This window comes from Syngnathus leptorhynchus, chromosome 9, assembly GCF_054491065.1.
Source record: "Syngnathus leptorhynchus isolate UIUO chromosome 9, UIUO_Slep, whole genome shotgun sequence".
In the NCBI taxonomy this organism is placed as follows: Eukaryota; Metazoa; Chordata; class Actinopteri; order Syngnathiformes; family Syngnathidae; genus Syngnathus; species Syngnathus leptorhynchus.
In genome coordinates this window covers 7,758,236-7,774,952 of record NC_141203.1, presented here as the reverse complement: position 1 = coordinate 7,774,952, position 16,717 = coordinate 7,758,236, and the positions used below count along the sequence as shown (strand labels likewise).

Below are 16,717 nucleotides of genomic sequence, written 5' to 3'. Positions count from 1 at the left end.
AAATATCCGTGTGCCACCGACTCCTAGATGGGTCAATAGATGGGAGGTGAGCAATGGGAGTGTGAAACGGCCTAACTCAGTTGAGATTTTTGTCTCACGTGTGAGTTCCTTGCACAATTAACGCACCCCGATTTTTTTTCTCTCCCCTCCCTCCTAGTCCCCCTTTCAGTTGGCCTCAAAGCGAAGATGGGCTGTGACGTCAGTGGCCATTCAATCTCACTCTCTCATCACCCCCTCCCCCCTCCCTTGCCCTCTTAACCACCACCACAACATTTTATTACAGCGTGAAATGGGGATTGAAAGCCGACTATGGAAGTTCCTACTTAACCATGCAGAGTGTGTCACTGGTGGGGAGAGGCAGATAAGAGGACAAAAGGGAAATTAGCCACACAACAACACACATGCTTTTGTCAAGACTTAACTGCTGAAGAGCACAGAAACAACTCCCAGAGCCTGATTACTTCTCAGACACAGTGTTTCTTTCTTATAATTTTTTTTAGGGGTAAAATTTGTCCGCGCATAATGCCATTGGATAATTAAACACATTCCACTGAGCAGTTCACACAGATGGTACTTAAGGAGCGGGTGATTTGCCATCCAAAGTGACTCCCAACTACATTAGTGTGCGGCTATGGAAAGTCATCTGGTTAGGGCTGTTATAATTCTTAGAATCAATTCTTTTATCGATGATTTCATCGATTAATCGAATAATCCGATACGGTTTAATTTGTGTTAAAATGTATAAAACATTTTCCTGGATTACTCTGTTAACCATTATTTCTGCTTATTTGGTATTGTTTAGTAAAAACACCGCTGAAAAATTGCAATATCTGAAGGAATAATGGTCAAAGTAAAGGCAGATGTTCGCAAATGTTGATTAATCGATACATTTTGACACCTGTGTATCAGGTGTGTTGTGGGAAATTATTGCGATAATGTCCCTTGTACTGTGTGGCTCTGTCATTTCTTTCGCAGCATTTAGGCTCTTGACTTTTGTCAAAGGCTGTGCAGTTGAAGTATAAAGTTTACATTATGTTGCAAGTGTACTCCGATCAATCAGTTCTCCTCCTGTGCGCAAATGCTTTTAAAGGGCGTGCAGAGCTTGCGGCAACTAGCGTTGTGGCCCTCTCCCAAACTTGTTGTTGGCACTGTTGCCATGGATTAGACTGCCCATCAAACTATGTAAATAGCGATCAGGCTCTTGATTGATGACAGCACCTTTTGTAACCGTACGCAGTCTTTTATATTTGCTTTGGCAGGACATCTGTCGTCGAGACGCGATTCTCTTTCTCGCTCTCCTTAAATGTTGGGAAGTAGATGGGGGCCATGATCGAGGTGGGGGGGGGATAGGGGAACGGCTGACAGATGTGACAGGTTGAAGCACACCTGTGGGGTGAGCTGATGTCTCTTTTGCTCTAATGTTGAGTCGCCTCATGATGACAAATTTGTTAACCGTTAACTTGGAACTGTTATTTTTCCTTTCTCACATTTCTCACTAAAATGATCTGAATGATGCTGTACAGTTTGGTGCCAATTCCAATTAGTCTTGTTCATCTTCATTGGAGTTCCATTGTATGTGCTTTCATTGGAACCTTTTACACTGAAGACTAAAAGAAGACATTTTAGGTTAAAAAAAGGCTTGTGTTGCTATATCCGCCGCTAATTCATCCTGTTTGGCACGCAAGCATGTCGAGGTATTGATGAATCTATTTTCACTTGTACGGATGTAATTGTGAGGAGCCAGAAGGGGAATCAGCCCAAAGAAAAAAGGCTAAGGAATGCATTCAGAGCTTTCAATGAGTAAAATGAGCCTGATCCTTGGGCTTACGTGTGTGTGTTCACTGATTTGTTGGAGGGCTTTACTGGGCTTTACAATGCGGACGCCTTACCGGCAGAGTGGCCTTTAGATGCAGCCGCCGTTTTGCCTTGGTTGCCAGATTGCGACAACCTTCCAATCCCCGAGGGCGTGGCACATTTGATGTCTGGTGTGTTGAATGTTTGTGGCTAGACGGCAGTTTACTACGGAACTCCTGCAAGGTCGTAACGTCTCCTCTCATTGGTCCTTTTGCGTCACGTTGTATGTATGACATCATTGTAAAAAACCATATATCTATATTGACGGGGAAAAAAAAAAATCTCTGAAAAAGCATCTGTGAAACACCCACCACCTGGCCCATAGAGAGTGGAGCGGAACCGAGAGCTGACAGGCGTGGGCTCGTAGCGCGTTCCTCCACAAGCCAGATTTATGTTTCATCATACGCCCGCCCTTCGCAACTCCATAAAAAGCAAATAAACTTTTCACTGGCAATGGCAGAATAACAACAGAGACGCCTAATGAGCGAATTAATGGCTCATAAATATGAGTTGCCGCCACCCCTCGATGAAATATGAAATTTTAAACAGTAGGGTCAATGTAGTCTACACAGTTGGCGCTCTCATTCAAACAAAATCACAGAAAGTGACAAAACAGTTAGTTGGGAAATCTGGAGTCAAAGTTCCTTTTCAGTGCTTTACCAGTTACAACTGATCCCCCCCAAAACTTCTGGGAATGGATTATTTCTTTTCAAAGTGGTGCAAGGAGTTCAAGGTACATATTTATTTTCAGACACGCTTCTCATCCTAGTTTAGCTTGCCAGGATCGTGGTCTTTGTCAGTGTTTGACAGGGCGCAGTTCTCAAACAAATGCTCTTCAGATTTAGTGTGTAGTCAAAAATGCATACCCGTTTACACAATCATGTTGCAGAAGCGATCCGATGTCCAAAGATGGAAAATTGTCGGGCTGACTTCATCGAACAGCGACCCCAAAAGAATAAAAAGGCAGAAAAATGCAAAAGTTTTTTTTGAACAAAGCAAGCATATTTCCACCCCATCTCAAATGATGGCAGTGTCACACATCAAGAATGTGTGCAGCTATGTCCCAGTGTCACATCGCTAAGATGGTAAGATGCTAAGATGAGGCATGTGTGCATTGAGTAGCTTTGGCTGCGGTCGCTGCGGTTTGGGTCGTTCTGGTCGTTTCGCAGATGCAGTCTGGCAGCGCTTTGTGTGATTTCACAGCGGCCTCGGCACCAGAGAAGGTTCTCCCCCCTCTTTCCCGGTCCCATGTGAACACCCTCCCCTAATGTCGCATCTGCCAGCTTCTATTGGGTACAATCACTCTGAGTGAATTCGATTCATTTGGGGTGAGCTGATATATCAAACGCCTTTCTAAATTCTATCATCTCATTATGTTTGTCAAAATGGCTTCTTGCCACATCCATTTTATCCTGCACCTGTGCCAACTGTTTAGTCAATGTCTTCCATGTGGGAATCCCAAGAACTTGAAAGCAATGTGTGTTGTTGAAGCCGCCGGTAAAAGGGGAGGAGTTTGCTCCTGGTGCCATATGGACAAAAGCAAGTCCGGACATGAAATGAAAATGAGGAGCAGGTGAAGTGGAAGAGTGAAGAATATGAAGTGCAGACAGGTTTTTTTTTTTTGTGCTGTTAAGGAATGAAGGAGGAATCTGTCAGAGACTACATCAATAAGAATCCAAACAGCACTAGATTACAAGAGACAGGGCGTGTCCACGCATAATAGACCGACCTCGACCGTGTTTGCTTTACGATAGAGACTATTTATCAAGACTTCAAGGTATGCGGGGCATCTGTAGCAAAAAGAAGCGTGTGTGTGGCCTTGGGAATCAAACATCTTTTGATGTCGCTGACACCTGTCCTCTTGATTTTGTTTTTTACAGTGCCTGGAGCCCTGCAAGGAATCCTGGGACCTGAAGGAAAACCAATGCCAGGATCTATGCGAGGTATATCACTCGCTGATATAAACAGTAGTTGTGTTGCCTTATTGAGCACATTGCGCCACAAGGCGCAGGGAGGAACAGCCTGAGGTAGAGCTGTTACGTTTAATTGAATAACTCGCATAACTGAATTACAAGAAGTAAAATCTCTGCCTCAAAGTTTCGCAGGAATCATTTTTCCATGCGGACTAATGTTACTGCAGTCGGTTCGGTTAGGGTTCAGCAGGCAATGTTTGCAAATAATCGCAAAGCTCCTGTTGTGCAAACAATTTAAGTTAACTCCTTCACTGCCAGCTCTGTTAAAATTAATCTTCGACGTTTATAGCTGTCAATGGCAGTGAAGGAGTTTTAAGAAGCAAAATTGTCATGAGCGACTAGTCAAGGTTGGATTCATGCAAATTATAATGTTTACTACGTCTGAATTAAAATTGTTTACTCCATCGAGATTTAATCCAAAGAACATTCCTTCTCCCAGCCCCTCTTTCCCAAGAAGCACTACGAATGCCTCACCAGCTGCGAGTTCCTCAAGTCCATCGAGGGCGTGAAGCAGGGCGACTGTCCCGCCCCGGAGAAGGCCAGCGGCTTTGCGGCGGCTTGCGTGGAAAGCTGCGAGGAGGACGGCGAGTGCTCGGCCGTCAAAAAATGCTGCTCCAATGGTTGTGGCCACACCTGTCAGGTCCCCAAGAACCTGTACAAAGGTAAGTGAAAGCAAACAACCCTTTTAAAAAAAAATCCATACCATGTCTAGTGGGATACATCGTGTTTGGTGGCACACATTTAATACAAATTCAACAGAATTGTTTTTATTATTTTTTTCTCCACTGATTGCATATAGATTTGAGTATTTGAGAAAATATGGTAATCACTGCATGAGCCTATGGTCAACTCATATTGACCAACAGCTAAGTTGTGTCACTTGAGTGGGTTGAGTGAGTTGTGAGGGTGCTGAGTTGTTAACTGACACACCATCGCACATCCGCTCTCAGCACGTTGTTGTTGTCGTCGGTCACTCAATGCCAAATCGAAACACAGCGGGCAATCGATCTTTGGACGGCGGCTGCAATGGCCTGCTTTTAATCACGCCGCGGCAACAGTGCACACATATTCCCTGTGCTCAGTAATGACCGGCAAGTGCACGTGATCTGGAATGTGAGCGTATGGACGCAGATGGTAAAAAGATCTTGAGAGAGAGAGAGGCTCCAGTGGTGGATGTCATGCCCCCAAAAGGTGAACAGAATGTTAATGTGGAAAGATGAAAAGAGCGCTAACCTTGGAACATTCCAGTGACCCCAGTCAATGAAAACCATCCAATGTGTTTTGGAGACCTTCACATACGGGCCCGCCGATGCCGTCATTGAAGGGAGCACGTGACAGCTAGCTGTCGCCGCCGCGTTTACACAAAATTACGCCAACATTACGCTCCGACGTTCCAGTGAAATTGTTCTTGTGGCCTCTCTGTGTCAAAGGTCTAATTAGTCGCTCATGGTTTAAAGGGTATAATTGTTTCTGTGTGTGCACAAGCGGGTGATGTGTATGCGCGTGGACTCATCGCCATGATGATCCATGATGCTGGAAGCTATTAGCAAACACAAGCAGAGTGAAATGGAGCATTTCCCCTGGTGAGATCATTCTCAGATGTGTCCAAGTGTGCCTGAGCATTTTGGAACCCCCAATGGACATTTGATAGCCAACAAAGGTCGTGTTTTTATTGAAAAACATACAATATTTTGTGAATGTGTGATATTCAATATATTTTACTAGACCTCAAAAAACCTCAATGACACTCCATGTTACTCTGGCTCATTTGAAATAGCTTGGTGTAAAACAATTTGAATGTACCAATGGTATAAAATAACTACAAAAACTCCTGCAGATATTTGAAATGAGCTTTCTACATGTTTTTGTTAGTTTGTTTTATCAGAAGAAGAAAAAAAAAAAAACTATTTTAACTCCCACCCCCACAAAAGGTAAATGCTAACAAAACTGCTAGCATACTAATATACCAAGGTGACAGCCTCTTTGGCAGATTAATACAGATTTTGCAGTAGTTCAAAATCCAGATGTTTTTATCCATCATTCTGTGCATCACAACAGCTCACTCTGCAGTATTCACACAACCACGGAACTCATGTATATTCAGATGTTTTCTTTGGCAACACTCACTTGCTTTCCCTGATTAACATTTACTTCATGGCGCCTCTCCACATTCCCAATGCACACATGGTTGGTTAATTGAAGACTTTATAATGAATGCTGCATGGTTGTTTTCCTATATGGTCCAAGCAATTGGATGGGGACCAGTCAAGGGTATACCTCAGGGAGTAGCTCTAATGCAGAAAAGTGGTATCAAAAGTGTTGGATGGAACATTATAACAGACCGCCTTTACACTTTCAATCTCACACACCCTGTGAAAGGCTACATTGTAGTCATCCGTGCCCTATACTGATGCAACCCGAATGATCATCTCTCACATGAATATAATGGGGAAAAATGGAGCGTAAAATGTAGACGTCCAAATGATTAAATTGAGTGAAATCTAATGAACGTTTATTAACTTATCTGCCATCCTCAGCCGACATAGTGTTTGTCTTTCACTGTCCGTGATTAGCGCAGTCCTAACGGCAGCTTGTGTGTTAGTGGAGGAAATGATTATTGCTGGCACGGTTGACTTGAATGGACCCCCAACCCACCACTCCACCCCCACCCAAATGGCCCTCGGACAGCAGAGTTACATCATGGTGCCTGGAGTAAGCATGCGGGACCATTGAAAGATGAACGCTGTGTGATTCTTGGGAATGAGCCCGGCTCTAAAGTTATCTTTGGAAGGCGCAAAGCTGCGAGAAAGTGCATTTGATACCCTCCCACATTTTGCGGAAGAAGCCAGGCTGCGAGCACAGATGTGCGCTGGTGTGGTTTTGTGTGTCTGCAGCAGGAGGACTTGGGTGACTTTGTGAGAAGATGAGCTAAGGCGGAGTGGAAGGGAGGAATGCTGCGGTTAGCCAGGCGCACGTCGTGGCGCAGGAAATGTGACACGTCGGTCCAGCGGCGCACGCAAACAACACACAAGCCGCCGAGTTGTGAAACCGCAGAACAATGACCCCCAGCTGTACGCATGTACGACGCTGTTATCATAGCGACTAAACAAAAGACACCGCATGGCGCTCAAGGGGCCCTTTCTTCATCTTCCAGCGTGTTCATCCAATCCCATTTTATGAGATGCAATTAGATGAAATGCTGTGAAGTCAAAACACGGTCTTGATCACGCTGCCCACCAACAAGCGCTGCGGTAGCCTCCAACGTGCCTTGGACGCAAGTGATCCAATATAACGTTCTAACGGGCTTGACAGCTTATTGGCGATGCGGTCAAATCCCTTTCTCATTATCAGCAAAGCTGACGCTCTTATCTTCTACTTAATGGCAGCAAATTCAGCCTTGGATGAGCTTTACACCGATCTCCTTCACTTAATAAAGCTTATATTTACCCTGCAAAGATTTTACAAGACTGAATGCAAGTGCAGTGATGCATGTGAGCAACTGCTAAAACACACCACTGCGGCCAGAAATCTCTGGAGGTACTACATGATACTACCAACTTGTCTCGACATGGCTCTACTTGTTATGGAAAATAGGTAGCAGCAATTTCTAAGTGTGTCCAGCTAATAAACGATATAAGTGGTGTAAATTCTCAATGTGGTCCAGTCCTTGCCCCCGTATCCCAAAGCCGTCTCTCTCATATTTTACTTAATGGCTGACCTCCTGCTCATGATGAAGCTCACATTTTCTCCGCACAGCGTGTCCAAGGCTCAATGCAGTGATGCAAGTGAGCAGCTGCTAAAACATCACTGTGGCCAAAAAAGTCACTGGTTGGCGGTACTACCGGGTACTATCCTATTCGTCTCAGTGTGGCTTGACTTGGTAATAATAAATAAGAAAAAAAAATAGTTTTGAGCTGATACCATACAGTGGCTTGCTGTTTGAAAAGTTATGAAAAGAACCTTAGCCTGGTTATTTTATCTTTCGTACTCACATAGAGTAGCCACCATCATTTGTTGAACAGATTTGTAATCATCACTGTAACATTTCAAGGACTCAAAGCCAGACAGATCAATAGTTCAGCCCCCCCCAAGAAAAAAAATTGTATCTCGACCATGACCAACGTGCAGAGAAGTAAATACAGGAAAGCATCATTCTCCTTTATCTGTTAATCGTTCCGACTGATGCAGTCAATATGTTTCGAATGTAACGTTCTAAAGTGCTTGACAGTTTATTGACCAAGTAGTCCAATCACTATCTCATTATCACCGCTCCTATTTTCTACTCCAGAAGCACTAAATTCAGTCTTGGATGAGCATTAGTCTGACCTCCTGCACTTAATGAAGCTCACACATACACATCCACTCTGCGGCTTCAACTCAAAGGCCAATTGCAAAGAACAGTGACGCGAGTGAACTTTGACGTTCGCAGCTACTAAAACACACCGCAGCGGCCAAAAGTGTCACAACCTGTCACAGTCAAGAGAAGAAGCTGTTGACCCTCAGCGTGGATCCCAACTATTGCAGTGAGATCATGTCTCGTTTTCAAACGCCCGTGCTGCGTTTTATGTATTTTTGAAGTGTGTTTTGCGCAAATGAATAAAACGCAACGTTTAACTTCCAGACCGCTGTTTTCCGCAGGAGTTCCTCTGAAGCCGAGGAAGGAGCTGGTGTTTGCAGAGCTGCCCTCGGGTCAGCTGGAGATCCGCTGGTCCTCCAAGTTCAACATTTCGGTGGAACCCGTTCTCTACGTGGTGCAGCGGCGCTGGAACTTTGGTATTCACCCCAGTGAGGATGATGCTACTGAGTGGGAGACCGTTGCACAGGTACGAAGTCTTTACCGACATTTCACCCTGGCCCGTATGGCATATAGGTCCCGGCAGTCTTTTTGTCATTTGTAGTTTCTATATCTGTGCCTTACCATTTTAAAAATGTCTAATCACAAACCATTCTTTGGCACTGACTGGTGGTGTACCCAGCAACTCGACACAAGTCAGGTGGGATAGGTTCCAGGTCACCTGTGACTCAAATGAGCGCTATGCAAAACAAACTTGTCCATGGTTGACTGATTTGAACTGAACTGTACCGTAGCAAACTGAAATGTAAACTCAAGGTAGTGTTAGTTTGTCACCGTAGCATGCCGCAGCTGTGAAACTGCATTGCCGTGGTGACAGACATCTCCACACAGTCGTCCATTCCTCAAAGTCACCTCGTCTTTTGAAAGTTTCACGGAGGAGAAACACGCGGATGACTGATGTGGCAGCAAACTCGCACAGAGACTCTGACCCAACGCAAACCTTGACCCCCTGCCGGTCTCTCTCTCCCCATCTGTCCCTCAGACCGCCGAGGAGCGGGTCCAACTGGCCGACATCAGAGCCAGCAGATGGTACCAGTTCAGAGTCGCTGCAGTCAATGTGCACGGGACCCGCGGCTTCACTGCGCCAAGTAAACACTTCCGCTCCGCTAGAGGTGCGTACGTACATTTGCATGCATGTTTATGTGTGCTGGTTGTGTGGTCTCACGCACTCAAGTGTCAGTTCCTGCTTGACACCCACTGACCTCCATTTGTTGTGCTTAAGACCTTGGAGCAGGTGGAGCTTTTGGCTTGATTTACATTTTTGCTTTTTCTAATCAAAACATTTATTTTTGTTTTTACTCACTGCTTTGATGTTGATTTGCTGTTTAGGCCTCCACTGTCTAAAAACATGTCAACTGTACACATGGTACTTACTCACTGCCAATGAGATGAACAAATTCAAAGTGAAACTGAATATACTCAAAGTCATTCGAGTGCTCAAAACCTTTCATTACCAAATTCAATTACAAGAGGGTTTCCCCCCTCCATCCCGCTTCCTTAAATGTAATATGTCTAAATTAGACGGGATATTTCAGCTTCCAAATGAATTTAAGTGTAGTCTTGGCTCCCAGTGAAGTGACGTAACGTTGTTTTACTTGCCGTAGATCTTTGCTAGAGATTAGCGTCATGTCGCTGCCTCGTTTTATGACACTGAACAAGTTTGTTTGACGTGTTGGCAGAGCTGCACACTGAATTATTTTTTTAAAATTTAGATACCTCACGTAGATTAGTGTAGCGCACTGTGAGTTAGGAGCTGCTTTCTCAACCAAATTTTCATGAAGAAAAAAATGTTGAACAGTGGAAAGCTCGGGATAATCTTACAACCACCTGGCTTTTAGTTTTGGTAGGGTTGTCAATTATTTGGCTTTTTTGTGAATATTTTTGTATCCAAAGGCACGTGTCCTTTAAAGAGACTCGATTCCAAAGTCAAATACATATGTGTCTGGTATTACGTGTGTTGCCTGTGTATGTGTTGACCCGCACTGTCAATCCTTCATCATACATGTGCTCCACAGAGCATTGTGGATGGTGCTCCGACGGAGCGCGGCACAGGTATAGAAAAAAGGAATTCCGCTTGGGGGAATAGAAAGTGATCCCCAATCAGGCCAATCAGTGGCAGGACATTGATAGATTGATGGGAGCTGTCATGGCTCTGATGAGTTCCCGGGCGTTCGGTCACAGCGTCGCTATTTACATAGCCTGCCCCGTATCATCTGATTGCAATTTTGCTCCTGCTACACTTTTTTGTTAAGGCAATTTGTAAGAAGGGAAGGCTTATTTGTCTTGCACCGCCAACGTCAGCTGGTATGCGGAGTCCATGTGTCAGTGTGTGTGTTTGGAGTGGCTTAAATGTGTTTCAGGTGGCAGAGGGAAGGAGAAAGAGAGAGAAAGAGAGAGAGAGGAGTCATTTTCTCATTATCCCTTGCTCTGGGGCCTGGGAAGTGGCCCTGCCTCTCGCTCTCTCTTGATCTGTCTCTCTTTCTGACATAGCCGCACAGGCAGCAGTCTCGTATAAAGTACCCGAAAGCAATAGTTGAGTATAGTAATACAGGACTAGTATAGTAATAGAAAAAGATTGGTAGACTATAAGGTCATTTTGTTACATATAATTTGAGTAAAAATCTGACATTTACTGTGTTTAGGTAGCAAAAAGAAATTTCTGAGATGAAATCTTAATTAAGGTACAGACTATGAAAATTGTACTGAGGTGCAATCATGAAGTATTTGTAGTCCGTTACTTTACGAGACTGCCGGCAAGAGACATCGCCGCTTTCTCTCTGACATCAAAAGTGAGCAGCGGCACAGCAGCGGGAGCGCACGGACTCGGCTCGCACGTTCATCACGGCGATGCCAAGGCTGGCCGCCATGTGTTTGTTAACCCCTGACCACTAGTGCTGTCGTAGTCGTGATATGACACCTGTCATAACATCTCACGGCGCATTGTCAGCGGAGGGCTAATGACTTTACAAAGTGTCATAGCAGTCACCCCTCTCCTCCTCAGCCAAAGTGGTGAAAGGCGTTCTGGCTGCAAATGTAACTCCACCTTCAATTAGACTCGCCCGAAAGAACCTCGACGTTTTAAATGTCTGCAGATGTGTGAAATTTGTCACCCCCGTGACAGCGTTTGCTCCTTCGTCCTCCAGACCCGTCCGCCCCGCCACGCCCGAGCAGCCTGCGTGTCACCAACGTGACGCAGGGTGATGAAGGCCTGGTGACAGTTCGTCTCAACTGGAGCTTGCCAGAGGAGCCCGACATTCCCATACATCACTACAAAGTGTTCTGGAGCTGGACCGTGCCCACCAAGTCGACGGTTCCGTCCAAGAAGAGGAGGAGAAAGACCACCAACGGGGTAAACGCTCCCTCCCAGTCCTTTCTCCCCGCTTCGTTTTTCGCTTTCCGACATTATCTCACTCAAAGTCCCCCTCCTTGGGATTCTCCAATGTTGCATGCAAAGTCATCAATCACAAACAGAGTCAGCTCTTCTGTTTGTTGCTTTTCCTTCCGCTGACTGATTGAAGAAGCCCTTCAACCCAGTTATGCTTTGAAGGAGGACGCATTAATTGTGATTCATTCACTCTTTCCACTACGATTGGGTCGTTATTTACTGTACTTCAGACACAGAGGCTACCAGGATGCTAAAAATTGCTCTCTGACTTTATTTATTGTATGTCTTGTTGGCACTTATCCCTTCTGTTGCTCATGGTGTCTGTGGCTTTATGACATGGATGCATTTTATTTGCGCTTATAACACCCAAGTAGAAATGGTAAACAGATACAATGGTGTGATTGTGATTGCTGTATCAACTAGGATGGAAAGAGTATAGGAGCTTTGTAGCCGATGACAGTAATGCCGTACTTATTTTATGCCTACAAGTGTTTTTCATAACGTAATATTTCCCTACGACTAAGAGACTACAGGCCGCCAAAGGAATGAAAATATCGTAAACTGAGGACCCCCTGTACTGTCTTCAATGATCAGGCCTTGAAAAGATCAGTCGCCCCCTCCTCTCAAATTAAAGACATCCTTCGCTCATACCTCAGCACATTCCTCCTTCTATTGTGCGTCGATCACTGTGGAGGTTTTTGTACAACTTTGCCAAGTCTCATAATTTACAACCGCGTTGCTGAAATGTATATGAAATCGGTCTAGTAAATGAGAAGTATAAATCCATGGCTACATGCAGTATAAATTATTTTCTTTGACATTTTTATACAGCCTTTGAGATGCTGTGTACATTTCTGCTAAGTTACTCCACTTCATTTTTTTCTGGAATTCTTGGTTGCGGCTACCAAATGGACTGTGACGAACCACTTTAGGAATGAAATGTTTGCATTGTACATCGTTTGGAATATTGCGTCGTCAAATGCATTTTAGCTAACTAACCTGGGCTAACGAAGTCATAAAATATTTGCTATAAGAACAAGTTGGAACTCAATAGTTTGATTGTAAAACTCTTTAGAGGTTCCGCTGTACAGACTTTTAACAGAGTAATCAACTGCTATTAGATTAGAAAACCGACTGAACCCAGCTGTGAATAGCGAAAACCTGCCAGGAATTGACATTTCCTCTAAAAGAACTAGAACTGCCAATTTAAATTGTTTAAACTGCAGCGATCCCAAAATCAGAATCAGTTTCATTTGAAACTCATCTTATATCATTACCCTTAAAATAAATGGCTTACAGACTATTTGATTCCCCAAAAATGTAACATAAGTGCCTGAGTACATGCAGATGCAGCAAAGACTTCCACTCGCTTCCGCCCGTGAAAATCATTTCATTAGGGATAGACGTGCAAAACCTGCTAGTCTAGACAACACATACACACCTGCAGAGAATCTTCTTCTGAATTAGTTTTTCAAAATGAAGAGCAGATGCGGCACTGAGAGTCGAGACATCAGACACCTATTGACACATGTACTACTGATTTCCACTTTGGCACCTTGGGGTCTTCCAAAGCACCCTGCTGGCCCAAGAATGTCAAAACACGCACACAGTCAATAACAAGAGCTCATCAAGGCTCACTGTTGCCGCTGGAATGCAAGAAAGCCAAGCAGGGGATGGAAACCCTGGGAGGCTGTGACAACACGGCTCTCTCACGAGGCCCCGGTGGCTATCTCCTCACCACGAGGAGGCCTCCACATGTGTTCTTCATAAGAAGGGCTTTCCCGCAGGCCTCGCTTTGGCACAGGCTGAGCCTCAGCTCAGATGGTGACAAGCATTTGAGAAAGAGCTTCAGCGACACTACTCAAATGCCAACCTCTGTCGTCACAGACTCAGAGCTGGGTGGACCTGGAGGCCCTGCAAGTCAACAGCAGTTACACTATGGAGCTGCAGGCCGTGACTTATTGGGGACAGGTGCGACTGAAGAGTCCCAAAGCCTTGCTGCAATTCAGCACCACCCAGAATTCAGAATCAGGTAAACACCACGGGACTTGGATAATATTTATCTGTTCTTTCAGCTGCTCGACTTTTATCACCCATTAGGCGATGTCATTGTGAGTTTGATGTTTGTCCAAGAAATTGGTTGCACTCATTGTCATGCATATGGCTGTCAACGAGAATGATTGCATATTAACCAGCAGGTCTTCACAATTAATTTTACACAATCAATAAAACAGTTGATTGATTATGCCCAGAGTCAGACATTGCAAGAAATTGAAACTTGAGAATCAAATGCAAGGCACGGCATAAAAGGATATAGTACATGTCAACTTAAGAATAGCAATCCATTAAAAAAACACAAGTCCAGACCAGATAATTTTTGTGTCAGAGGGAAAGAAGACGTCTGGTAAAGAATATTTTTATATACACCCCCTAATGCGCCCCCCCCCCCACCATAGTTGCGAAATGTAATTTACTTTGAGACCAGCATGCTTAATACAAACTGACATTTCTAAGCAAACAGCAGATTAGCCGAGTGAAAGCTGGGAACGAAAGAACAAAACAAAGAGATATCAGACATCAAAAATAGTTGAGCTTGACTAGAATGAAAATTTATAAAACATGAAATAACTAAATTTAGCGCGACATTTGGAAAGCAAACTGAATCGGCTTATTGTGCGACGGGTAAGTTGCGCTCTGTGTGATATTGCTGATCCGTCGCTAAAGTCGGTTTTCCTTAAGTTTGTTTGCATTCCGCTTGCACAAAATTCTTCTTATTAACTGTTAGCAGACAGACTAAGCCTCAGTGCTACAAGCATGCACATTTTTATGTAGCATTGAAGTTGGCTGCATTTGGACTCAAGCCTGTTGGTACCTATCCAGCTCCGCCACATAAAGAACATGTTGTAGCAGCTTGATTTTGACAAGGAAAGTGTTGTCTTTGTGTCGCCACGTTGCGGCCATGACAGAATCAATGTGCTGTTTCAACTGCAGAAGCAGAAAACGTTTCTCATTTCTCTCCCTAGTAAAATCAGGGCACAAGTCAAAGAAAGAAGAGATACCCCTTGCTGGACCAACCTTAGCCAAGGCAAAGCGACCTTCTGGCCCGCTGGAGGTGGGCACGCCCTTCTACCAGGATGGCCAGCTGCAAGTTCGTGTCTATTGGAAGAACCGCGGAGGTATGAACAAAATCTGTATTGATTTATGGCTTTAATAAAATCACATTAGCACCCCGTTAAGGTCTGGAATGATGAATGCCATAATAATGTGTTATGCTTGGCTCTTTTCAGCCAAACAATGGAAGAATCTCTTCATCGTTACCTGATTGTTTAGATGGACTAAATGAATCAATGTGTCTTTGTGTGAGGGCTAAAGGGAGGGAAAAAATGGTGTAAAACGTGCACACGGACTGGCAGAGCAGAGCCACTGTTTAGTAAAGAACAATAAACACTCCGAGAGGGAGCTGTACGATGGGATTTATTGACAGCTGCCTTTAATAGATCCCCGCTTAGGCACTGTAGCGCTCCATTTTGTTTTGCAAGAGCTGATGTCACACGGCACGGGAAGGCTTGCCCGCGTAGACATGCCTGTCCCAGCGGCGTCCATTTCCCAAGTCTTGGGTTAATACCGGAGTGGAAATATGGAAGCCTTGAAAGCAACGCTCTCAGGGTAACCTGTCAAATCCCATTGGCTGCTCCATGTTCTGTTACTAATCTATGTCATGGGCCAAGCCAAACTCTACATCCCGGAGTCAAGAATGCAAAGCCTGGCTTGAAGGGAAAGGCCTGGTGAGACACCAACTGCTGAATCAGAAGAGAGAGGCGAGGAGATGGACTCGGCCCAGAACTGTTCGCAAAGGTTGGCTTGGAGCGCCGCTAACTGCGATCAATCACAGCCGGGGAATCACTGTGTTAGAGAACACTGTAAATCCTCATCCAGGCTCCTCGTTTCTTTTCGTCTGCAGTGTACAGTATGTGCCGCTGCCATTCATTAGACTTGAGGGATGACCCCGGTCTTTGGCTCCGGCAAGCCTGGTTCTACTACTGTAAACACAAAGATGGTTGTAGCCTGGGGACATCTGGTTTGTGTGACAGACAAAATGAAAGGACAGGTTAACTGGACCGTGATTAAACTCTCATTCATCGTGATCCAAAGCACCTCGGTTCTTTGGGGTGTCTCCAGAATGCCGAAGCATAGTGCGCTGTGTACTCGTTCAGATAATATATCGCTGTCCGCCCAACACGCAGACAAAAGGCTGTAGGACGGCGGCGATGTCGGCAGTCTGGTAGCAACTGTTCTGACTTATTCCATCCATCCGGTCTATACTCTTTATTGTGCTCAGGGTCATGGGTGAGTTGGAGTCTAGCCCAGGCAAAAGGCATTTTACACCTTTGACAAGGGCAGACGACCATTTACACTCACATACACTCAATCACTGAATCACTGGGCTTCTGCTGTGTCTGTAGAACAGCAAAGCAGAATGCATTGTGGACTCGATCAGATAATATATCGCTGTCTGCCCGACATGCCAACAGCGTCAGTCTGGCAATGACAACTGATGCTATCCAGTCATGAATTTTGTATAGGTCTTGTCATATCACAGTCACAAGGAGCTGGAACCAAATCCATAAGGAACATTTTAGACATATACGGAGACAGAACTGAATCTATGCTCAGCTTTTGGGCTGTCTCTTGAACACCAAAGCAAAGTATAGGGTATGCTTCATCAGATAATATGGTTCGCACCCAAACAAAAGGCTGGACGGTGCCAGAGCCGTCTGGTAACCAATAGTTCAGATCAGATCTTGGTAACCTGTCGGATCAGTTGATTAGCACCAGTAGCTAAAACCATACTGCGGCAGGGTTTCTACTTTCAGGACCTGAATTTGACACGTCTGATCATACGGCACAAAAACAAATACAACAGATTGGGAGTTGAAGTCAGCCGAGTGAACCACAACACTGCAGATGTCTCGAGAGCTGCTTCTGTTTTGTACCTGTTTTTCGTTTCCCGTTCCTTGTTGTACATGTCATCCTCTCTCAGTGCCAGACACCATATCTTCTTTATTTTCTTCCCTCCCCTCTATTTCCTGGTACCCTGTAATTCCTCTCTTCTGCTTCCAAAGAGCTAAAGGGCTCCGGGTGCCAACGCTG

General features: G+C 44.8%; 1 protein-coding gene across 1 annotated transcript in view; it reads left to right on the top strand.

Moving 5' to 3' along the window:
• Window positions 1–16,717, top strand: part of anos1 (anosmin 1) — a 45,215-nt gene that overhangs the window by 20,905 nt on the left and 7,593 nt on the right. The window contains exons 3-9 of the mRNA XM_085920148.1: window positions 3,735–3,797; window positions 4,267–4,489; window positions 8,466–8,650; window positions 9,164–9,293; window positions 11,325–11,530; window positions 13,454–13,598; window positions 14,590–14,742. Coding sequence (XP_085776274.1) covers window positions 3,735–3,797; window positions 4,267–4,489; window positions 8,466–8,650; window positions 9,164–9,293; window positions 11,325–11,530; window positions 13,454–13,598; window positions 14,590–14,742 — 1,105 coding nt within the window. The remainder of the gene's footprint in view (window positions 1–3,734; window positions 3,798–4,266; window positions 4,490–8,465; window positions 8,651–9,163; window positions 9,294–11,324; window positions 11,531–13,453; window positions 13,599–14,589; window positions 14,743–16,717) is intronic.